The 22158-nt window shown below is 50.9% G+C and overlaps 7 protein-coding genes across 7 annotated transcripts; 1 reads left to right on the forward strand and 6 right to left on the reverse strand.

Moving 5' to 3' along the window:
- Positions 1 to 552: 552 nt before the first annotated feature.
- Positions 553 to 6059, reverse strand: HO173_008821 (uncharacterized protein; the record flags this gene model as incomplete). Its single annotated transcript, XM_037310717.1, has 2 exons — positions 553 to 612; positions 675 to 6059. The coding sequence occupies 2 exons, from the start codon at positions 6057 to 6059 to the stop codon at positions 553 to 555; spliced, it is 5445 nt and encodes a 1814-aa protein (XP_037162281.1).
- A 771-nt stretch (positions 6060 to 6830) lies between these two features.
- HO173_008822 (uncharacterized protein) lies at positions 6831 to 7820 on the reverse strand (the record flags this gene model as incomplete). Its single annotated transcript, XM_037310718.1, has 5 exons — positions 6831 to 6934; positions 6996 to 7230; positions 7304 to 7440; positions 7491 to 7517; positions 7589 to 7820. 5 exons carry the CDS (start codon positions 7818 to 7820, stop codon positions 6831 to 6833), a joined length of 735 nt encoding a protein of 244 aa, XP_037162282.1.
- Positions 7821 to 8579: 759 nt separating this feature from the next.
- Positions 8580 to 10178, forward strand: HO173_008823 (uncharacterized protein; the record flags this gene model as incomplete). The annotated part of the gene is made up of 4 exons (XM_037310719.1): positions 8580 to 8642; positions 8699 to 8881; positions 9242 to 9910; positions 10035 to 10178. 4 exons carry the CDS (start codon positions 8580 to 8582, stop codon positions 10176 to 10178), a joined length of 1059 nt encoding a protein of 352 aa, XP_037162283.1.
- Positions 10179 to 10901: 723 nt separating this feature from the next.
- Positions 10902 to 12314, reverse strand: HO173_008824 (uncharacterized protein; the record flags this gene model as incomplete). Its single annotated transcript, XM_037310720.1, has 4 exons — positions 10902 to 11640; positions 11697 to 11773; positions 11826 to 11969; positions 12024 to 12314. 4 exons carry the CDS (start codon positions 12312 to 12314, stop codon positions 10902 to 10904), a joined length of 1251 nt encoding a protein of 416 aa, XP_037162284.1.
- Positions 12315 to 14088: 1774 nt separating this feature from the next.
- HO173_008825 (uncharacterized protein) lies at positions 14089 to 15808 on the reverse strand (the record flags this gene model as incomplete). The annotated part of the gene is made up of 4 exons (XM_037310721.1): positions 14089 to 14742; positions 14797 to 15234; positions 15287 to 15475; positions 15539 to 15808. 4 exons carry the CDS (start codon positions 15806 to 15808, stop codon positions 14089 to 14091), a joined length of 1551 nt encoding a protein of 516 aa, XP_037162285.1.
- Positions 15809 to 16493: 685 nt separating this feature from the next.
- Positions 16494 to 19977, reverse strand: HO173_008826 (uncharacterized protein; the record flags this gene model as incomplete). The annotated part of the gene is made up of 5 exons (XM_037310722.1): positions 16494 to 18349; positions 18477 to 19337; positions 19438 to 19722; positions 19776 to 19888; positions 19955 to 19977. The coding sequence occupies 5 exons, from the start codon at positions 19975 to 19977 to the stop codon at positions 16494 to 16496; spliced, it is 3138 nt and encodes a 1045-aa protein (XP_037162286.1).
- A 1213-nt stretch (positions 19978 to 21190) lies between these two features.
- Positions 21191 to 21882, reverse strand: HO173_008827 (uncharacterized protein; the record flags this gene model as incomplete). The annotated part of the gene is made up of 2 exons (XM_037310723.1): positions 21191 to 21414; positions 21480 to 21882. 2 exons carry the CDS (start codon positions 21880 to 21882, stop codon positions 21191 to 21193), a joined length of 627 nt encoding a protein of 208 aa, XP_037162287.1.
- Positions 21883 to 22158: the final 276 nt, after the last annotated feature.

Here is a 22158-nt window from a genome sequence, read left to right on the forward strand (position 1 = left end):
CTGACGTGGAAATAGAAGAGGGTTTCGATTGCTCAGGCCGTCACTTTGGTGGACTGCTTGCCTGTACCCTGCAACTCTACCTTAGCAATAGATAATAGCTACTCAATATATCTCCTTTCGTGGCAAGTCACACGCGCTGTTTCCCTGACCAACCGAATCTTACCCGTAAATGCCCGACAACCCATCACCATGCTCTTCGCAGCCCCGGCTTCTCAAGACGCTTTGTGGTTCAACTATAAGGAGGTCTTGCTCGTATTGCTCGTGCCCATTACCTGATCTATGTAGAAAAGCGAACTTTCGCTGTTGTTCGGAAGCGTCATGGCAGCCATGCTTCAAGAAGCCATCTCTGTTTGCCTTATATCGCTCCGCGCTTCCATCTAGTATAAACAGAGTCTAGCCACCAGGCGGTCGTATACACCCGGCCCAAGTGTATACTTCAGAAGACACATGAAGAAGATTGAGGATTTCCGCCGAATACGTTGCGCCAGCCCCTACTCTGATATACATCCGATGGTTGATTCATGTATAAGTACAGCCATAACAAACGACATCTTAATACCGTAATTTCCCAACAATAGAGAACGTGTACGCCGTCTCGGCTTCACTTTTCATCTTGTGAGAAAGTCAGCACGAAGTCTTCGACAGATCTTTTTGACTGGAGAAGTTTCACATACCTGTATCATATAGACCGTGGCCCTGCCACCTCCCACCCCACCAACAGCGCCTACCACGCCGACCTCTCCATTCGGCCCGATCACATCCTCCCATACGCTCAACGCAATACCGGTCCTTGCCACCCTCTCAAAACAGCTCTCTCCTAACTGTACATCCAGCAACACCTCTCCTTTCGTCTTCCCGTGCACTAAGATCCTCTTCTCGTTGAGACCTTGGTGCGCACTACTCAGTGGTCTGCCCTCAGGTCCCACGTTGCTTCTGTCGGGCCTCATGATCGTCAAGCGTGCAGAGCCCATGTCACGCCACTTGGATGCAGTCTCGCGAATATAAAGGCGAATTTTAGCGTTGCTGAGGCCAATGGGCGCATCCTTACCAGCAGTGATCATCCCTGGAGGGATAGGCGAGCTGGTACCACTACCACTGGAATTGTCAGAGCTCGTATAGATACTGCCTTCGCGAGAAGTAATGGTACTGCGTGAAATGTTGAACATGCCACTGCCCCTGCCGAAGCGCTTGAGGGCGGAAAAAGCGCTCGACATGCTACCTACGCTGCTGTCGCTGGGTGCAATGCTAGGTGTTGGGGCGCTGCTAGCACGGTAGCTGGAAGAGCGACCCCATCCACCAAACCAGCTGGACCTCGAACCGCCGACAATGGTGCTAGCTCGTCGATTCGAAAGCGGGTTGCCGGAACCGTAGGGACCCCTTGCATTTTGAAGGGCAATGAATGTGGGATTGTTGATGCGTGAGTGATTGATCAATGCATAAAGTGCTTCACACTCTTCTGGATTGCGAGAGCGAAACATGATGTTGTTGCCTGAAGTGATCTGGGCATTGGGCGTTGGAGGCGAGCGGATAGAAATATCAAGGGCAGTACCACGGCGAAGTGGAACCAGAGGAGTCAGCTCCAGGCCGACCAGAGGACGGTCTCCCTGGACTTCGTCATTCTGACTCGTCAAATTAGATGCGAGGTCCGAAAAAGCATCCATGTCGACAACAGGGGTGGAAGAAGAAAGTGGCACATCTTTTGAGTGAGCAGCAGACATTTCGTAGGCCTCGATCAGGCCAGGCGTGATCACAATGCTGCATTCATCGGGGTGTAGACTTTGCCAGGAGCCTGTGTCCGACCACGAAAAGATTGAGGCGATGGTCTTTGAAGCCTTTGACGGTTGAGCCGGTACCGTCTTGTAGGGAGCTTGAGAGGCTGATTCCGAGGGTTTGATAGTACCATCTGGGGTTGAATGCACGGATGTCCTGGGAGCGACCTTTGGACGTGAGAGACTCTTCAAAGCCCCAAGAGGCATCAAAGGGGTCGGAGCATCGCCTTCCTCCAACTCTTCGTCTTCAGACGAGTCGGACACCGACGTTGCTTCATTGTGCTCGACGGTAGAAGTCTGCGACTCAGAAGAACTTTCGGATGCCGTTGATGGCTCGTATTCATGCTTCAAGGGTGACGAGGACCGTCTCGGCTTGAAATGACTCTTTCCAAGGACCGGAGTCTTTGCTTCGTTCAGCTTTGGCGAATGGTGACCGGACACTGGTGATGGAGAGAAAGCTTGCGGGACGTCGACCTTTGAAGATACAGGACGCTTCTTGCCCAATCCGGAAGGAGACACTGGCTCCACTGAGGCAGAAGGTGTAGGCCATTGCGGCTCCTCTTCCGGTTCGGCTATGGGTGTTGTGGGCGGGCTGTTGTTCCGTGCTTTCGGAATGAACGGAAGTTCCATCGAGGGTACTGATGATCGTGATCGATGATAAGACGGCCGAGTATTTTCCTTCTGTTGATTATTACCTGACTCGGGGCTGAGGCCTGCATGTTCTTCACCCAGCTCTGGCGACAAAGAACGTATGTTGGAGTATTTGTTCTGTGAATCCACTATTGGGTTTTGAGCAGTAAAGACATCTGAAGATGGTGTTTGAGACTCGCTACGACTGCGGGGCGCATCCATCGACTTCGGACTGGATGGTGAGCTCTTACCATGCCTCGATAGCCTCTTAGCTCTGGCGCGTTTGAGTCCAACAGAGGTGCTAGTACCGCTTAAGCCCAGCGCTTCCTTGAAGCTTCGCGGTGTACGAGTCGGCTCAGAGGCTGTGGTGTCACGGTTTCGGCTTTGACTAGGAAGTGAACGAAGATCGTTGACCTGGTCCACATAGTTGTTGGATGATCTTGATGGAGTGTTTGGAGGAATGCTGTGGGACTGGTTATGTAACATGGCTATTTCTCTTGAAGACGGGGTGACATGTGAGCCGGGCATTCCAGAAGGCAGTGGCTCTGTCCAAGTCTTGGAACCGTTATTTCCTTGTTCACCGATGGGGATCTCCACTTCTCTTGGACTCGGCGTCCTGCTCTTACTCGGCGCGCTGGAGGTGATAGGAGGCTCAGGGCCTGATTCGGACTTCATCCGCTGATGTCGGCCAAGAAAACTCTGAGATCTCATGATCCTTGGAGGTATGGGTGTTAAACCGAGCATTTGGACCCACTCAAAGCCTGCTTGTTCGTCTTCAGATCTCAGCGAGAACAGCTCCTGCCACTCTAACCTATTACCACCGGCTCCTCTAATCATGATAACTATTTCGCCCTTAAGGTCTCCATTCCGAGCCGATACAGTACCGAGTTGGACGGGCGGGAACAGTAGCCAGCGGCCTGTTGCGTCGACCTCACAGATGAGTAAATCCCTACTACCGTCACCATCAGAAGCCTCGTCACGAATGATGAGCTCGACGCGACAGTCCACACGTTGCCCACTTGAATGCTGAAGAGCGAGGTTGAAATGGTCTCTAGCTCGAACACGACATGTTCTATCAATGGCAACACCAGTCAATGGGGCAAGAGTCCTTGGGTCTCGAGCCCGGGTGGGATCAATGTTAGAAGCCGCCTCATCTTCCAGCCGCGCACGTTCTTCGTTTGAGCGCTGCCTAGCGTCGTCTACAAGCTTCTGATATTTCGTAGCGAGCAATTCAGCTTCTGCCGAAGACTTGATAAAGTTTATACCCTTCAATGTCTTTGCCAGGTACTTGAGCCTGACCAGTGGTCGCTTCAGAAGGAAAGCAACATCAACTCTTTCGCCATCTCCGTTGACCACATCTCCTTCTTCATTTCTTGGCAAGCCTTCATCGAGTCCCATGGACTTCACTTTTGGTGAGCCGGACACTACGGAGGTGCCCTCCAAAGCAGGGGCAAGGTTGACCACCACATCCTGGAAGCCCATGCGCCAAGCCTTCAAGTACTCTGCGTAGACTCTCTGAGCTCCATGTGCCCAAGTGAGTAAAGCTACAGGGTCTTCCTGTGGTATGCGTTTGTGTAACGTTTTCAAGCGCTCGAGCGCGATACCCATGTCTATAATAGGCCTCGTAAAGTTTGGGTCCTCGTGAGTATGGGCCGAGGCACTAAAGAGGCCAGCTGCAACAGCAGAATCTGATTTTGACAAAACACAGGTTAACAAGACGGGAATCACGCCATCGACCAAAGTGCGCAGCTCACGCATATACTTGCTCTCATCGGTAGCCAACTCTTGCATTAAGTCCCCAATAGTTGCGGTGGCAAGTCGACTTCGATTCGTGCGGATGCTTCGAGCTGATTGGATGCTTCTGTTTCCTGCCTTTGGTAATGACAAGACAGATATGAGATCAGCATGTTTGGTGAGGCGACTGTTCTTTCGCTTCATTGAGTTCAGATCAAAGTGGTCCCTTGCCTCGTCGACAGCTGCGTCTTCCTCGATAGGAGGCGGACGAGCTGTATATCTAGAAATCTCAGACACGGAAGGCGGTGCAGCACCCTGGCTTGTATCGAAAGTCTCAACAGAGGCAATGGTAGAAAGACGATGCTTTCCCGTAGAAGGAAAAGGGCGCTTGGAGTTGAGTCCGGGAGGTTTGAGAGGATTGTTGGGGTCCGGTCCTTCCACAGAGGATACAGTATGACTCGATGACAGCACCGACTCGGCATCGTCTTCTTTGCTAGGCTCTTTTGGATTAAACGATTTTCGTCGGTCACGAACTGGTGAAGATACACTGTTTCTCGCGGAGCGCCTTTTGAGTGACGACGGCGACGTCTCTGCTGCCTCTTGGACAAGGTCCACAAATTTTGACGCAGATGTCGTTCCTTTGCCCGAGCCCGATAGCGCAGAATCAGAGTCAAAGCCGGCTGGAAAAGGATTATCTTCGTAGATAGCTGAACTTGGAATCCTGTTCCTTCTCCTGCTTCCGTGGACGGCTCGTCTCGTGCCTTCCTTTGTGTCCAAGGCTTCCGATATCCTGGTGCAATCTTCTCTCACTTTCTCTTGTAATGCCACTTTTCTCTTCTTGGTTGATGAATTTAGAGGTGGGATAGCCTCAAGAGGAGGCTCGTCTGCGTCAAGGAAAGGATCTGGAGTTTCGTTCAACCAGGCTTCAATGCTTGGAACCCTCGGGGTAGCTGTTGGCTCCGGTACCTGCTTTACGAAGAGTTTACGAGAGTCACCAAAAACTTGGCTCAAGAGATTGCTTTTCTGCGTTCGGACGCTGCGTCTGCTGTCAGACATTGCACCTCCTGTAGACCGAGGAGACTCGTCTAGATCTTCTGCTTTCTGACTTTCCGACCTGTGTCTCCCAGAGTCCTCTTTCGCCCCGGAAGAGCTGATTCGTAGTGACGCTTCCGGCGTGGGACGTTTTCTTCGTCCCGTTGATCCAGGAGTAGGACTAGCTTTCGGGGCTTCAATGTCATGCCCAATCCCCTTTTCGCTCCCCGAGCGCTCAATTTGCCGTCGATGATGCTGTCCCGACTGCCTCTGCGATCTAGGTGGTGTGACGTAAACCCTGATGCCATCGTCGCCGCCAGAACCTTCACCCTTGGGTGTTATACTGTTATCTTCTCCTCTCCGTTTTTCCGGTGTCATTAGCTCTGATGCTGGCTTCACTCTAATATTGTCGTCTGGCTGTGCCAATATCGGAGATGTGTCTTTCATGGCCTTAGATAATGCTATAGTCTTTGATGGACTTTTCTTCTTCCGCCAATGCCCATCACTTACCACGCGCTTTGCTGGGGCGCTTCCACTTCGATCACGGTCTCTCTTTTCCCCATCTGCTTTTACAGACCTTCTGCTGCTTCTGGTTGGCGTATTGTAGTCATGGTCGTCTTTCCCTCTCCGCGACGACGTTCTGGGCTTGGACTCCTTTGTGGGCGTCCCGCTCTTCGTAGCGTGTTTCTCCAGTTGCTGGTTCTCTTCCACTCCGATGTCATCTGCCACAACGACGCCTCCTCCTTGAGCCTGCCATTGCCGAACTCGGTCTCGCACCGAGTTGTTATCGTAGACTCCCAGCGGTTTGCCGACGTCAGTCGTCTTTGTTTTGGAGGGCGTAATGCTATGGTCGCGGCGTGTAGAAAAGCGGCTTGGGGAAGAAGGCATGGACATTTGGCGCTATATGGAAATCAATTGAAATTCTCAGGGAATCACGGTCTGCGCGCACATAAATCTCAGGTAGTTCTGAAGCGAGAAAACAGCATTGATAGTGTTGTACGCGTTGTGTTTACGGACCTTTTGCAAGCTTCATCTGTGATGGTTTATTAGAGTTGGTGGCTGACAGCTGGACTGCGCGCTTGATCTTTACCGAAGTCTTGGGCTACGCATGGGACCTAGGTACTTTATCTTCCCATGAAAGGTCGATGTCTCGAATTTCTCAGATTCTAGTGTCAGGTCCAGGTCGAGTTCCATAGCAACAGCCGGGGAAACAATGCGCCACTACGCCACACCATCCCCCTTTGCAAAAATTAATTGCCGATTTTCAGCCCTACCGCCACCCACAAATCCGCAACTGATTTTTGCAGGGGCGAGTGGCCTAAAGACGCTCTTTATTAGGATAATTGCGATTGCAGCAATAATCTTAAGAGTCCCGCAACCCGTAGACTTGCCCCTTGCAGCACGACCACAATGTATGGAAGGACCAGTCTCCCTCATTCAATTCTGTTGGGCAGGGTATACTACTAGGACAATCGAGGCTCTTTGACGCCAGCAAACAGCATATATATCATTAAGACCCCTATGTTCTACGGCGGAGAGAACACCGATGCGCCAAGCTATGTAGTGAACGTAGTGAACACAACGGTAATGAAGGACCGAGTTCTTCGAAACACGGACCTGGTCAAGACACAGCTCTGCAGGCGGACACTATTGATATCCCAGACCTCAGTTCGATTTCTTAAGGTGGCCGTTGCCCTGTGCCTTTCTGGTCTGCTGGTCCAACACTTTGAACGCCTCTGCGCTTTCAGAGATACTGCTGTAGAGCAAGACTACAGAAGCGGTGTTTAGTATCGTTTCTCTCAACTCACATGTTTGGACATTTGCACTTACTGCCTGGTATCACAATCCAGATGAAGTTCATGAAGAAATAATAACCCCAGAAGTAATACGCTTCTGGCCGACAATATGTCAGGCCCTTACCGTAGTGATCAAACATGCTCGTAGCGTAATAAAGAATATCTCCATAGATCTGGCCCATCGAGACTAATGCTTGTAGAGGGTGACGGAGAGGATGTTCATAGGTGATGAGCAATGCGACAGCGAAGGACATGGGACCCCAACAGACCTAAATCCGACATTGTCAGCGTTTCTTGTTTAATTTTTAAGTTGGAAACATGATGGATGATGGAGGAGCGTACCGCCGTAACCGTCTCCATGCATAAGACAAAGGACTCAGAAGTCAAGTACCTCGAGTCCGAGAACGAGTACTCCTTCCACAATTGTCCGAATAGATCCTGCTTGCCAGGCATGTTCGCGTGGTTGAAGGCAAAGTATCCTATTGTTTTGCTCAGCGTTGGCGCGCGTACGATGTATTGTTGCTCTTACCCTCGAAGAAGAGATGAATGGTCCCAGCTAGCGCACCAGAGTATCAGCAAGCTGCTCCCCAAAAGCGCGCGGAGTTTGTAGAAAGCTTGTGTACGTACTTAGAACAAACCACAGTATGGTCGCTTTGTCCCGCGAAGGCAGATTAGGGTTGTGGCTCCGGACCAAAGCGAGGGTGATGCCCAGTATCACAACCCACCCCCCTGCGAATATGCCCAATAGAGTCGGTACGGACCATCTGTTAGCTAGATAGCCCACGATGTTTGCTTCGAGTGGGTAAAAGGGATGGATAGCCTGGGGTAGGCTTGTGGAATTGAGGATGTAATCTGCCATTATGGTCGGATTGAAAGTGGTATGTATCTGTAGAGAGAAGATGGTGTACGGTATACGAGTAGAGTACAGGGTGTGGGGACAGGCAAGATGGAAGTGAGGACGATGCCTACGGTTTGTAGGCTACAGCTGCGTTATTGAAAGGCAGACATGAAGCGTGTGAGTTGAGCAATAATAATGCTAACCCAACGTTCTAAAGCTGAAGCAGCTTCAAGCTCTAGAACCGGTTTTGGTTTTGAACGAGTATGAGACTAAGGTACGAGTAAGGTAAGGTACTCGTAGGCAATGATTCAAGGTAAGAGGTATTACTTAGGTAATGAATGCCGGCTGCGGCGCACCAAGGGGTATTATAAACTAGCGACTAGCGCCTAAGGTACTTCAGTGGCTTGCCGTGGCTGCCATATCCCATTGGTTACATGTACACTGTCGTAGGTACTCTCAAATCGATCCCAATCGTTGAATGACGTGACTCGGTTTTTTCTTTTGCTTTGGACGGCTCAGGGCATCCTTTTATACCCATGGCATCCCTGTTATTGGACACTTCCACATCCCACGGGAAAGCTTCTTGTAATGACGCCGGCTAGGGTATTAATAGGAAAGGATCAACCAACCGACACTCTTTACAATCCCTAACGTCTATAAGAACATTGCCTCTCAACCAATTGTGCAGACTGCCATATCATTGAGCAACAGTACGGCGTAAACATTGCCTTCGACTGCTAATTCCAGCACCGGTGATCTCTATCTTCGTCTACTTCGAACATGTCGAATAGACCCATCTTCGTGGCTACTCATCCCCGTTCATGCTCGACTGCTTTCGAAAGAGTAACTGAACTTCCCCTCCAACACTGGTCTTGGAGCAACAACTCATCTTACTGCAGGTGTTCATGACTCAACGCGACGCCCTCCATTGCATCCACGAACCATTTGGTGATGCCTTCTATTATGGCCCGGAGAGACTAAGTTCGAGATACGAGAGTGATGAGAAGGCCAGGCTCGACAGTGGCTTTGCCCAGTCGACCTTTCGCACAGTCCTGGACAGAATTGAGAAAGAGGGTGCCGAGGTCCGAAACACCCCTTCTAGTGTAGCTTCGTTCTCTGCAGCACCCTTCGTCGTTGCACAGTACTGCAAGTAGATGTGGTGTTTTCATACAGCAATCCTTGAAGTCTTTGGCAATCCCTCTATTCTTAACATCCATGCCTCAGCAGCTGTCTTCGCTGCCCTATCTTGGGATCTGTCCCTCGTCAGGCACAATTCTGGATCGGCTTCCTTTTATTATCTGACACGATTGCATTTCCTCTTTTTGAACTATGCCTTTTTCTCGTCTCGAGATACCCAACCTAGTTGCGACGGCAAAATTACACACTTGCTTCTAGGTCCAAGTTCAACGCATTTCGACTATGATATACTTACCCTAAAATAGGGCAAGCGTATCTTCATCAAGGACATCATACATTATCTCGTCCCTCCGAATGGTGCACCACCGTCGATCGCTCCTTCTTTGGCCAGAAAGGAACGAGGCATTGGTACGTTCGAGCCTCACTCCAATGATGTGGCCAGCGTTGCGCCGCTTGCTCCTAATTCGTACGCTACTGAACCCGAGCTTCGAAACCCAACGGTAGTTCCAAGCGAAATGTTAGGCCAATTCCATTTTACCTTCCTCATCCGCCATCCACGCTACAGCATTCCTTCTTACTATCGTTGCACTGTTCCACCACTTGATGAAGTCACTGGATTCCACAATTTCATGCCTTCCGAGGCCGGTTATGACGAGCTTCGGCGCGTCTTTGACTTTCTGCGTAGTGTTGGTCAGGTGGGCCCTGAGATTGCATCTCAGAACATCCATGTGAATGGAAGCACGAACGGTAATGCCAACAGAGTGGACATCTGCGTTGTCGATGCAGATGATCTACTCGATAATCCAGCCGGGATCATTGCAGCTTATTGTAAGAGTGTGGGAATCGGGTACCACGAGCAGATGCTCAGTTGGGACTCCGAGGAGGACCAAAAGCAAGCCAAGGATGCCTTTGAGAAATGGAAGGGCTTTCACGAGGATGCCATGAACAGCTGCGATCTTAAACCGCGGAAATACGTAAGTAATTCAGCTTTTCATCTAGTAAAGAGAGGTTCCCATGGCCTGGAAGTCTCTGTTCCTCTACCCTTCTTGTTCTTTTCCTCTTAAGTTTTTGACCATAGCTGAATCTTGTGGCCGAAAGAAGAAGAAAGCAAAGAGCGATGAAGAGGAAGACCGCGAGTGGGTCCAGAAGTTTGGAACGGAAGGAGCGAAGGTCATCCGGCAGACGGTCAATGCAAACTTCAAGGACTACGAATACCTCAAGCAGTTCGCCTTGACAGCCTGAACCATCGTGTTGGTTTGAGTCAGAGGTCTCCGCTCTTCCACAACAGACAATCGACACGCAAAGCTGAAGCGCAATATGCTGGAGATTGGGTAGCTCGAGCATAGTCCAGCACAATAGGAAATTCCCTCATTGTCTTCTCACTATCAAAGGAATGACTGACATCATGAGGACATTATCTGTAGATGCTCTTGGGGCCTCGAAAAGCTAAAAACCGATATGCAATAATGTACGACACGTCTCGATTCGTTCGTCTGGTTTTAGGCGAGCAAAACCTAGGCAATTCTCATCCCGTCTTCTCAGAATCGCTTTTGGACCGTGCGGTATCGCCTTGTTGTTAGTAATGCTTTAGGGATGAGCCGTGATATATTTCAAAGATTACTCCGCTCCTCTACCCGACAGGCCATACATAGAATGTTCTTCAGTAGGGAAAGCCATCCGAAGTCTAGTCAAGCCTAACATACCAATAGCTCTACCGTGCAATGTTGAACCATGATGTCTTTATATCGATACAAGTCTAAGATGTTGGCGGACACGCCCATGCTATCCCAATGACCACCTCAAAATGCCTACAACACCTTGCTGTACAATGCCACAAATCTTTTATCGTGATATCCGCACGACGCCAATGCAAGCCCAAAATGGCAGCAACGCGTCCCTCTATAGCCCGCATTTGATGGGTATCATGCTCCCCCCCAACGCCGAATGTATCAAAGACAATTCAGCCTAATCGCTTTCATCGGTGAAATCGTCAGCCGTCTCTTCCTTCTTCTTCTCCCCAGTCACCCATTCTGATTTCCATTTCGTGGGTCCCTTATCAGCTAACCCTAGATGTGCATTGACCCTGGCGGATATTTGAATCGCATTGCCGGCGACAATCTTCTCCTCTGTGACCTCGTGTCCAAAGGAGAGGCCACCTCCCGAGTGCTTGATGTTGGTTTTGGACTCTGTCATGCTGATGACCTGCGGCCATGTGCCCACGCACCGAGTCGTTGGGTCGTGTTCACAGTGATCCCACAGTTTCAAATCGATAGGCGAGTTGGCTTCCTTGAATAACTTCTCAAACTTGCGTGCTCCCGCAAGACTCATGGCGTAGGAGGTGGTGCAGACGGTTTTGCGGGGTTGAAAGACGATCCGTGTACCTGGAGGCCGATGCCCCTCTGCAGGCCTTTCGCCAAAATTCCAGGCATGATCTTCATCGGCTGCGGAGGAGTCGTTGAACGCATAGATACGACCGTCGCCGTCGGCATTGATACCGCAATGCCCAATCCACATGAGATCCCATTTATCTCCGTACGGGCTTAGTTCTTTGGAAAAGTCTCGAGGGTGTTGAGGGTCAGGGAATGGCCAATCAGCGATCGCTTTCACTCCATCGCCTACTCCAACCATGGTGTCTTTGATCCGCATATCCCAATCAACGTCGCTTTCCATTATCAGGGCGGTCGAGATATTTTCATGTATCATCCTGCATTGACCGTCAGAACTTCCCAACGGAGGTGCAGATTCGGTGCGACGGCTTACTTTCTCCACGTCCTCACATGGGACATGAGGCAGCCTAGTTCCCCGTCCTTCGGCACCCAATTGTTCGTTCCCCACCACTGACAACTCCATCAACAATGAGGAAACCGCAACAGCATGGTGGTGACATACCTGAGGCCAATCCGATTGGGGTATTTGCCTGTCTCGTATGGCATCGAGCACGGTGAGTGTGAGGTTTGTCGCATTTGCCGCGGCGAGGAGGGGTGTTCTTCGGTCACCTCGTTCTGGTAGAGAAAGGACGAATATGTTCTGGAACTGGTCTTGCTATTAGCCATCCCCGGTAGTAATATATTCTTCCAGTAGACTCACCCCAAGTGTGTTGTTCCTTATTGAGCTGACCTCGACGACTGGGACTGGCAGGCGGCGGGTCGCAACATGCGAGCAAACATCCCGTATAATATCTTTCCAGAATAGAAGGAAAAGTAGAAAGGCGAAGATGATGAACGCCCTGGGGTTCCTTGTGGGTAGACTGCTCTTGCCTTGGAAGTTAATTGTCGGAAACTGGATGTTGAGCAGGCTGAGCCGGTAAGAGGAGAGGGACTGTAACGAGTGTACTTTCTGAGGCAGGTTTGCTAAAGTGGATTTGATGTATTCTGACATTGCGTGGAGATGAGGAGGGAGAGGGGCCACCTCGAAAAGGAATCCAGAAGGGTCCAGTACCCGGGGAGGAGGTGGAAGATAACAACTTTCTACGAGTAAAGTGGCCTATTGTTTGAGTGGATGTTTTAGCGTTGTCGCCATTGACGGAAAGTGTAAGGTAGGTAAGTGGCAGCGAGGGGGCAAAGTTTTAGAGCTTACGTTTCCAACATCTAAGCCTGCCTGCCTGCCCAGAGGATTATATTTGCATAAGGAGTGAGATTCGGCCAGCGAAGTAGTGTGTGGAGTGATGAGGAGGAGTGTGGAGTGTAGTCAAACCATGACCCTCATGCCCAATAGGCACGTGGGCAGAGAATGAAAGAAGTTTGTCAAGTGAGTGAGTGAGTGAGTGAGTACTGGTAGTTATTTTAGTATTATGCAAGGTCAGCAAGGATGCGAAACATGTGAAACTCAGGGGTCAGACCTGCGCCTCTTGCCCAGTGCCAAGACTCTTGCTAGCTACCGGAATAGGGCTGATGAGCCTACTCAAAGAAAAAGAGTGCCGCCACCAAACGTACGCTTACCTGAGCTACACCTCGCTTAGTAGTGGCGGGAGAACCCCCTAAGAGATTTCGGGCTGAGTGCCAAGACCCTAAATATTAGCGTCGTAGCTCACTTACTCGGGAGATTGACCAATCAAACTACTGAGTTCACCGCGGAAATCGTAGTTTGATTGGTCATACTTCCCGGCGCATTCAGCCACTTTTGGTCATATGCACGCCCCCATTCTTCGCTTCTCCCCTTCCTCCTACAAATCGATTTGATCAACCCTTCTGTCCACATCGTATGTATGCCACAATCCACCGAGAATTTGAATACGTCGTGTCCTGCGTGATAATTTGCCAAATGCTTTTGAGAAGCTTCCGTCTGGAAAGCTTTTCAACCCGTCTCTGTTGCCACTTTCATCAGGGGATCGTCAGCCTCGTTGTCTGGGTCAAGTAATGAAGATTAAGAAAACCCATTGCCATGTCTCACAACATTTGGGTGTTCTGAACCCGATCTTGTGCGTATATGACAATCAGAGCGAGACTACGCGTCCAAAGGTGTTGAAAGGTGGGAGCTGCCCGGGGATCATTCAAATGCGGAATGTTGTATGCAAAGCAGAAGGGAGCCGCAAAACCTAGGAGATATTACGAGCCCTTTCGATTTGGATCCATCGAGGAGGCCGGCAACCGATGTTCAGCCCAAGGAGCCTCTGCAATTGGAATGGACATTAGCTGACACTTCGTCGAGGATCTAGAAGCAGCCCGCAAAGCCTACCCCTAACGCCATGGTTGCTATTCTACAAAAGCGGCTTGCAAAGTACCAAAGGACATCGAAAGAGGCCCTCGCCAAGATCAAGGACGATGCATAGGATCGGGAACAACAGGTGAACATTGGCAGAGATGGAGCGGGCTCGAAAAGCGCAGAAGCGTGTGGATGAATTTATCGCGGCTTTGAGGGAGATGAATGATGGGACAAGTAGACCAAGAAGAGAGTGGGGGGGAGGGTGGGAAAGCACCTTCGCAACTGCATGTTCATAGTCGTCAAGCAGTGAGCTATACATATTGCGCCGAGTTGGGGAGGGGATCGCAGCCGCAACAGTAAATGTGTATGCAATTTCATGGTCGTGATTTTCTTTTTCCACGTTTGGATGTGAACTTCGTAGTGTAGAGAAATTCATCGCTTGTCAAAGCAACATGACCCTGTTTCGTAGTCCAGCTGCAGTCCTACCACTGCCTGATTCTCTTAGGTCTTTCTAGCAGACCGCGTGGGTCTTTCCAGTTTTGCCCTGGAGCGAATGCTTCTCACCCTTGTAGTGCTCGTTGTTCACCTTCGATTTTCCACTCGAGGTATGGTGCTTATTAACATGCTTGGTATGGTGTTCCACAGTGCTCTTATCCATCTGCTTCAACGACTCCATTGCTAACTTGATGTCTGCAATAAGCGTGTCACATCTTGCCCTAGAGAAGTCTTCACGCACAACGACCCTCATGAGCTTAAGTTTGTCGCTGTGCGGAGCCATGGTGTATGCAGGCACCACCCAGCCCCTCTCTCGCAGATGGTGAGCAACCGCGAATTCATCGAAGTGGTGTTGGTCCTTTGGGTTGAGCCTAAACGCCACAAGCGGCAAACCTTCACCCCCCTTCTTGCTCATGATCAAGAAACCGAGGTTCTCGAGGGCGGAAGCAAGGTAATCGGATGTACGGGTAAGATTGAGCATGATGGAGCGATAACCGTGCTTGCCAAGACGGATCATCTGGTAGTACTGGCCAATGACTTGGGAGGCGCCTTTGGAGAAGTTGAGGGTGAAAGAGGCTTGGTCGGCGCCAAGGTAGTTGATGTTGAAGACCAATTCTTTAGGAAGGTATTCGGGCGAGCGCCAGACGACCCAGCCGACACCGGGATAAACCTGGAAGACCATTAGCCAACAATCTCACTTAATCGGAGGATTGGGTATGCATACCAAACCATACTTGTGACCAGAGACATTGATTGAAATCACCTTCTCCAGACGGAAGTCCCAAGGTAGGTTTGGCACGACGAAAGGCGCTACGAACCCTCCGCTAGCAGCATCAACATGGATTGGGCAGTCGATGTTCTTCTCGACGAGGAGGTCGTTGATGGCTTTGACGTCCTCGTATTCTCCGGTATATGTAGTTCCGATAATAGCACAAATACCAATAGTATTTTCATCCACCAGATTGACGGCCTCCGCAGGATCAATTACGTAGCGATCCTCAGTGCAGAAGACGTAGCGCTCATCGACTTCGAAGTAGCGAGCTGCCTTCTCCCAGCACACCTGCACAGCGGAGTTCATGACAATGTTGGGCTTGGAGTAGTCCTTGCCGGCGGCTTTGCGCTTGTTTTGCCAGCGCTTCTTCATGGCAAGCGTTCCCAGCATCTGAGTCAGATTTAGCCATTGCAATTGGCCGAGTTGATTTGGGAATACGTACGATGGCCTCAGAAGATCCAACCGTGCTTGTTCCCATAGCGTTTTCGTCTTCGTCGTGCGTGGGTGCGTTGAACATCCTCGCAATCATTGAAACACAGCGGTTCTGAATGTCGGCGGTCTGCGGGTATTCCTCGTAGTCGATAAAGTTCTTGGGCAGGGCCTCAGCCATGAGCTTCTCGACTTCCTCCTCCTAAGCACAGCATTTCATGATTAGCACTGAATGCACCCGCAACCGGTTATACAAGCAGCATACCATGTATGTGGTAACGAAACTGGCCAAATTCAGCATGGGATTGCCGTCCAGGCTCAAGTCGTCTCTGATCATACGGTATGCAATCTCTTTAGGCATCTCATTTTCCGGCATTTCGTGCATAGGAAGACACTCGGCGGCGAAGCGGGAACCATAAACGGATGCAGTGACTTCATCTTCCCCGTTGTTGGGCTCAAGTTTGAGGTTCTCCATACCCTTGACCAAGGGAGCATTGGCCGCCTTGTCATTAGGAACGGAAGCGAGATGAACCATATTTGCTGTGTCTGGGCCTATGGGATTTTGAGGTGAAGGGTATTGAGGAGGAAAAGTATTCAATCAATGGGACTGGAACAATGGAAGTTTGGATGTAGGAGGAAGAAGGCAGGGAGGGAGGAAGGGAGTGATGAGGCAAGGAATGCGGAGGAGTGCCGCTGACGTGTTGAGCTTGATTCGCTTGAGCCTTGAGAGCTTCAAATTGCCAAGTAATGATCCTTGCGACGATCAGAAAGTCAGTTACTAGTACAGGTGCGGATGTGGGGAGGGTGGGGTGGGGGAATAAATTTCTTCTACATGTATTCTATCGTCCCACGTACTACGAGTATGTAATCTTAGATATCGATTGTGCATCCATATCTAATTCACAAATCAGAGAGCGTCCTCATTGCACGCTGTTGCGAGCCAATCTTTAGATTCTTTGGTCAAGCACACTTAGATTAGAGCCATCTCGCCATCAAGCAAACTCATTATTCACATGCTCAAGTAAAACCACGACTATGTCTGCATAGGACCATGAAACCGAGCATAACATCTTTCCCCTTTGTACACGCTGTTCAGGCTAAGAAGCCAAGCTTTGCATCATTTCGCCCGGTGACAAGACTTTCACAGGCCCCTTGATGCTTATTAGCGGCAACAGATAGTATGACAAAAAAATGAGTCTGAACGGTATGAGTTACTCAACTCAGTGGAACTCAAAGCCTCGAGACTCGGCTATCTTTGCAGGCGGGTCTTTGTGCAACTTGTTGTGCCCCGAGTCATGAGCGCCGTAGGCGTCGTGAGTCGTGGGACCAGATCCGATTCCAATAGGGGTATCGTGGACTCCCGATTGACTGCCATGCTCTCCCTGAAGCGGGTCGTAGCCGCTACGAGATCCAAGTCCAGTCGCACCCGCCCCAGCGGCCATCTCCTCTTCACCACGGCCAGGGTGTATGGCTCCTTGACGACGGGCTTCTTCCTCTTTGAGCTCCTTTTCGGGCTTGTCACGATGAAGGAACCCGAGAAGGCCACCGTGCTTCTTCTCCCCATGCTCCTGCTTCTTCTCGTCTTTTTCAATGGCTTTATCATGCTTCTTCTCATCCTTCCCCATGGCTTTCTCGTGTTTCTTCTCCGACTTCTCAATTGCCTTTTCATGGGCCTTCTCCTCCTTCGCGAGCTCTTTGTTGTGGTGCTTGACCTCTTTCGAGTGCTCCTTCTCGAGAGCCTTCTCTTCTTTAGCGTGCTCTTTCTGCAACTTCTCCGCATCTTTTTTAGAGTATTCGTGCTCAGCCAGACCACCCGCACCAGCAGCCCCGCCAAGAATTGCCGCATCTCTGCCGGTATGATGCTCTCGCGAAGTGTCTTGATAAGGCTCGGTACCGTAGCCAGCGGCGTCTCTCGGAGAGTGTTCGTGACCGGCTAAAGCACCAGTGCCGGTTCCTGCGCCCCCAACAGCTGCAGTATCTCTACCGATATGATGCCCGCGCGAGGCTTCTTGGTAGGGCTCGCTACCGTAACCAGCAACATCTCTATGGGAATATTCGTGATCGGCCAAAGCCCCGGCCCCGGCCCCGGCACCTCCTACAAGAGCAGCATCTCTGCCTGTATGACGTCCTATGTGATGTCTCTTTTCCGTATCGTTGCCATAATCAGGAGACGAGTAGGTTGCAATCGAAGCTCCGGGATGCTGATGCTCTTGCACCCGAGTTCCAAGATCAGTGGGCGCATAGTCTCTCATCTTTTGTGCCTCGTCTACTCCACCAGTAGCTCCAGCCCCAACACCGCCTGCAGCCAACGTATTACGTTCAGTGTGGTTTCCTGTCTGGGGCTGGCTCCCCTCACCGTAGCCAGAAGTTGGATAAGGAGAGGACCTAGTGGCTATAGCTGGTTGGTGGCCTGATCCGGCCAATTGGTCTTGCGGAGTCGCTGCAAGACCAGAACGGTTGCTAGAGCCAGAATGCTTTTCTGCTTCGTATGCACCAATACCACCGGCACCTGCTAGGCCAGCATCTCTCTTGTAGTGATGGTCGGAGGTAGTAGCAGACTGATGGCCGCTTCCAGCTGAGGAGACTGCAGATTCATCTCTCCCGTTCCCAGAACGTGTAGGATCCACGCGAGGGTCAACCCCTGACCCATAAAGACTCTGACCGCCCATGCCGGACGTATTGCTCGACGTTGCCAGGTTGGGTTCATCGCGACGATAGTGCTTCTCTGCCTCATACAGTCCGGCACCGCCAGCTCCTGTCAAAGCGGCATCGCGCCCGGCATGGTGGTGGCGACCTTGGGATCCGCCCATGCTTGCGGTAGTGCTTGACGTTGCCAGGCTAGGATCATTGCCACGGTGATGCTTTTCTGCCTCATACACTCCTGCACCGCCAGCTCCTGTCAACGCCGCATCACGCTCGTAGTGGTGGCCATCGCCGTGGGAACGTTGCTGCTTTGACAAATCGGAGTCGACGCGGGGGTCCAATTTGTTCAGCATGTCGGACTTATGAGGGCCAGCGGTCTTTCCCGTAGATGGCACACCTGTAGCAGTATGACGTTCATTATCGTACGCGCCACCTATACAGATTTTGTAGTCAGCATTCTTTCTTTAGAGTTGTAGCCCGAGCAATGGGACAAACAAAAAGGGAACCAAGATCGAAGAGTGGTCCAAAATAGGAAATGTTTGCCCCGATAATGCACATACCTCCAGTGGTATCAAGGCCGTGACGATCAGTGTTCGATGAGTCAAGTCCTGAAGATGTAGTGTTACCCGTGGTGCGCTGTTTACTACGGTCTGCCTCTAATGCCCCCATTCCTGCAGCACCAGCTCCACCTACTAACGCAGCTTCTTCACCACGGTGACCATGGTGGCCGTGATGATGATATCCACTGGAGTCACCAGTGGTAGCTGCACCCTCAATACCACTACCTACATGCGGGTCAAGTCGATTTGCCGTGTCTGTAATGTGAGGTCCGGAAACGAAGTGAGGCCCTTCCTGGCCGCCGACCTCTCCAATTTCGCATGGATCGCCTTCATACTGGTGGCCATGACGCTGGTGTTCGTGTTGCCAAGATTCAGGTCCATAGCCGATACCTGTGGTCGTTCCAGATCCCACAGCTCCTGCTCCTGCTCCTGCTTCTGCTCCGAGGGTATTACGGCCTAGGGAGCCTTGATTGCCTGAGCTTGGTGTTGCACCAGTACCAGAGCCATAACCACCGGAAGTTGACCCATAGCCAGTATCACCCATGGCACGAGAACCATCACTATCGACACGAGGATCGACTTTGTTGGCAAGGTTCGACGAGTGTGGGCCGGCAGTTGTAGAGCCATGACCATTGGAAGCGGAGTTGCCTCCGAGGGGAAACGAGCGGCCAGTCTCCGGGGCGTAATTGTCTCGCTGGGGATCTTCGTGACGGTGAGTACTGGTTCCAACGGCTCCGGCCCCAAGAGCAGCATCGCGGCCAAGGTGAGATGATCGTGATTGGTCTCCATATCTGGGGTTGTTTCCAATGCTACGGTCTGGGTAGCTATTACCGGTGAGACTGCTCTGTCCGAGTCCTGTCTCTATTAATGTGGTTTTGGAGTCAGCAATATACAAAAGCGAGGTCACAAGACACAAATGAGGCGACAATGAGAGGGGTTGTTAACCCCAAAATGTACATACCTGAAGCAGGCTCAGGGGGAAGGGGCTTGTCGGTAAAAGTTGGGTCGTTGGCGCCAGTCATGGCTGATCGTGACTGAGATTGACCTGGAACACCGGAGCTCACGCTGGCCGTTGTTGCAGCGTCATCGTTGTCAAACCCTCCAGGCATACGGGAGGCGTAGGGCTCGCTGAGACCATGGGAGGCACCCCCAGTGGTACCACTATCGAATTGGCTTGTCCCAGTGGGATTGCTTGAGGTGGACAAGGGATCATGTCCGGCGGTGCGGCTGCTGCTGAAATGGCTGCCTGTGTTGATTTTTAGTAAATTGGCCGAGTCTTCCGGCGAATTCGAAGCTTACCTTGCCCGGAGCCAGTATTGGTATTTTCCATACTGGTGTCGCCAGTGTGAACGGGGTCATCCGATCGTCCGGAACCATACATGACTTCATCGTCTTTCTTGCTTCCAGGGTTGCTACAACGGAGAAGTGCATTAGCAGGCTGGACTTCGTCACTGCGCAAAGGTGGCAAGCGGTCTTACACAAGGTTCTTCAGCTTCTCCATGACTGTGAAGCTCAGTGTTGTGACAGTGTCTCGTGAAAATGAGTGACAGGATCTGCGAGGTGAGTTCTTTTCGCTTGTGAATAGAGATGGAGATTGTCTTGGCGGAATGTGGTTTTGTCCGAAGGAGTCTGTGCACAAAAGGGAGTATGTGTATACAATAATGAGGGCTGGAAGTAGTTCAAATAGTTAACAGGAAGAGGAGTGTGAAGGAAAGGTTGCGGGGTGAAGGGTAGTGTATTACTTCAGTCACATGTAAATTTATTGAAAGAGCTTGGAAGCTTTATTTACAACTTGGAAATCTAGGAATCTGAACCAAAAATGTCATCGCGCATCAAGTCCCATTCCCGCTATTCCCCTTCCAACGCTCTTTGATAAAGTAGTTCAAGGTACACCACTGCTAGAAGCGGCAGAAGGCCAAACCATCGACGAGTCAGCAGGACGGCAGGACCTGGCCCATATACCATCTTATTTCGCCGCGGTAAGCGCTCAGTATTAGGCTTAATAGTTCCAAGAAAATTGTTTCCCATTCTGCGCACTACTGTATGCACTAACATGTAGGTGCGTTTGTGGATCGGAGATCGGACAGTGGTGGGGGGAGTGTGGCTGTGAATTGTGGCTGTGCCGCTGTGCCACAATCGAGTCCAAAAGAGTTGACTTCGGAGTTCTGGACCTTGGGTAAGTTGGTAAACAGTTAACAGAAACAAGACATGCCCATCCGTATACTGTCAACCCAAATTGCAGGAACGAGATCAATCTTTGACACCATACAGTGCTTTGTGCAAGACTCGCAGATCCCGAATCACCGAGGTGCTAAATCAAAGGGAAGTCGTTGGTCTTCCTTCAATTTTTCACTGCCAACTTGTCTTGAACTTGACGGCCAGCGCCTGTCGAGTGCACCCAAAAAAAAACCATCGGCCTTCCGTCCATACAACAAAACCTCCCCCAATCATCCCATGCATGCAAAGTCTATCCCTCCTATCTGGTACCCGGCCTTACATCTGGGTGGCAGGAGATCAGCAGAACCCAAGCAAAGTATCGCCATATGCTCGCATCTGTAAGGTACACGGCCAGTCTGAAAACCATCCAGCCCGGTAACCAAATTGGCCACCTCTTCTGTACATGACATAGTCTTCGTAAACGCTTGCACGTATTCGTACATTTTCCGATCACCCGAGTCGAAACAAGAATCCACACTAAATATACTCCTTTTTCTTCACTCTCCTTGTTGTCTTAAAGGCTTCAAAGTGCTCTGCGTCATCGCTTTTGCCAGTTCATCTTCAGTGAACAGTCGTCCATTCGTAATCGTCTTCTGCGTGTCAAGGCCGTGAGCATCGCCGTTCGTAATAGTCTTCGAGAACTCCAAGCCAGCCATATCTGTAGTAATATCGTTTGTCCTCGGTCTCCGATTCTCCGCTGTATGCTGCCTCGATAGTCCCACTAGCACCAGGTAGAATGTCAGCCCGTTCAGTTGATCTATCCTCCCAAGATAAACAGGCCCATACCGTTGGCAACATCGTCATCCCCTTCTCCACTCTCCTCTACCCCAGCAAAAGCAGAATTTCGCCTACTCCCCAGTTTACTCTTCTTACTCCACGCGCTATTCCTCCTGCTCATGATTCGACTGCCCATAGGACTTAAATCACTTCCCACCGTCCCACTACTTTTCCTCCTCTTCCACGCGTCTCCAAAACTAAAAGCTGATAATTTGTCCTGATGTGCTTGATTGTAAGGACCACGGTATTTCGGACGGGGCATGGCCTCGCCCGGCTTGTAAACATTATCGGGCAGCTTCTCTTTTTTGACCTTTTTCGATTTGGTAGATTTAGTTGTGTCGGTTGTGGTAAGGTCGGAGCCATCATCGTCCTTCATCTTCAGTGCACGCTTCATCTTTTCACGGAAAGGCATGGCACGTCTGGTCTGGGGAGACGAAAGCAATTCTGTTTAATTTGAGGGTGTCAAACGGATATGGGGACCCGATATGGATTTCCTCAGCCGGAGCGGAATGCGAACGCAGCACAGACTGTGCTCCGGAGTAGGACGTCTGCTGGAAAGATTTGTCTCCTGGCAACTCGGACACTCATAAAAGTAGGTGTTCCAGTGGGGCGCCGGCGGCAAGGAAATGGCGTGACAGCAGAAGACTCGAAGTTTGGCTGAGTACGGGACGGGGATCCCGCCGAGAAT

The sequence above is a fragment of the Letharia columbiana genome, assembly GCF_014066305.1.
Source record: "Letharia columbiana isolate WasteWater2 chromosome Unknown Sc0000035_s1, whole genome shotgun sequence".
Taxonomy (NCBI): Eukaryota; Fungi; Ascomycota; class Lecanoromycetes; order Lecanorales; family Parmeliaceae; genus Letharia; species Letharia columbiana.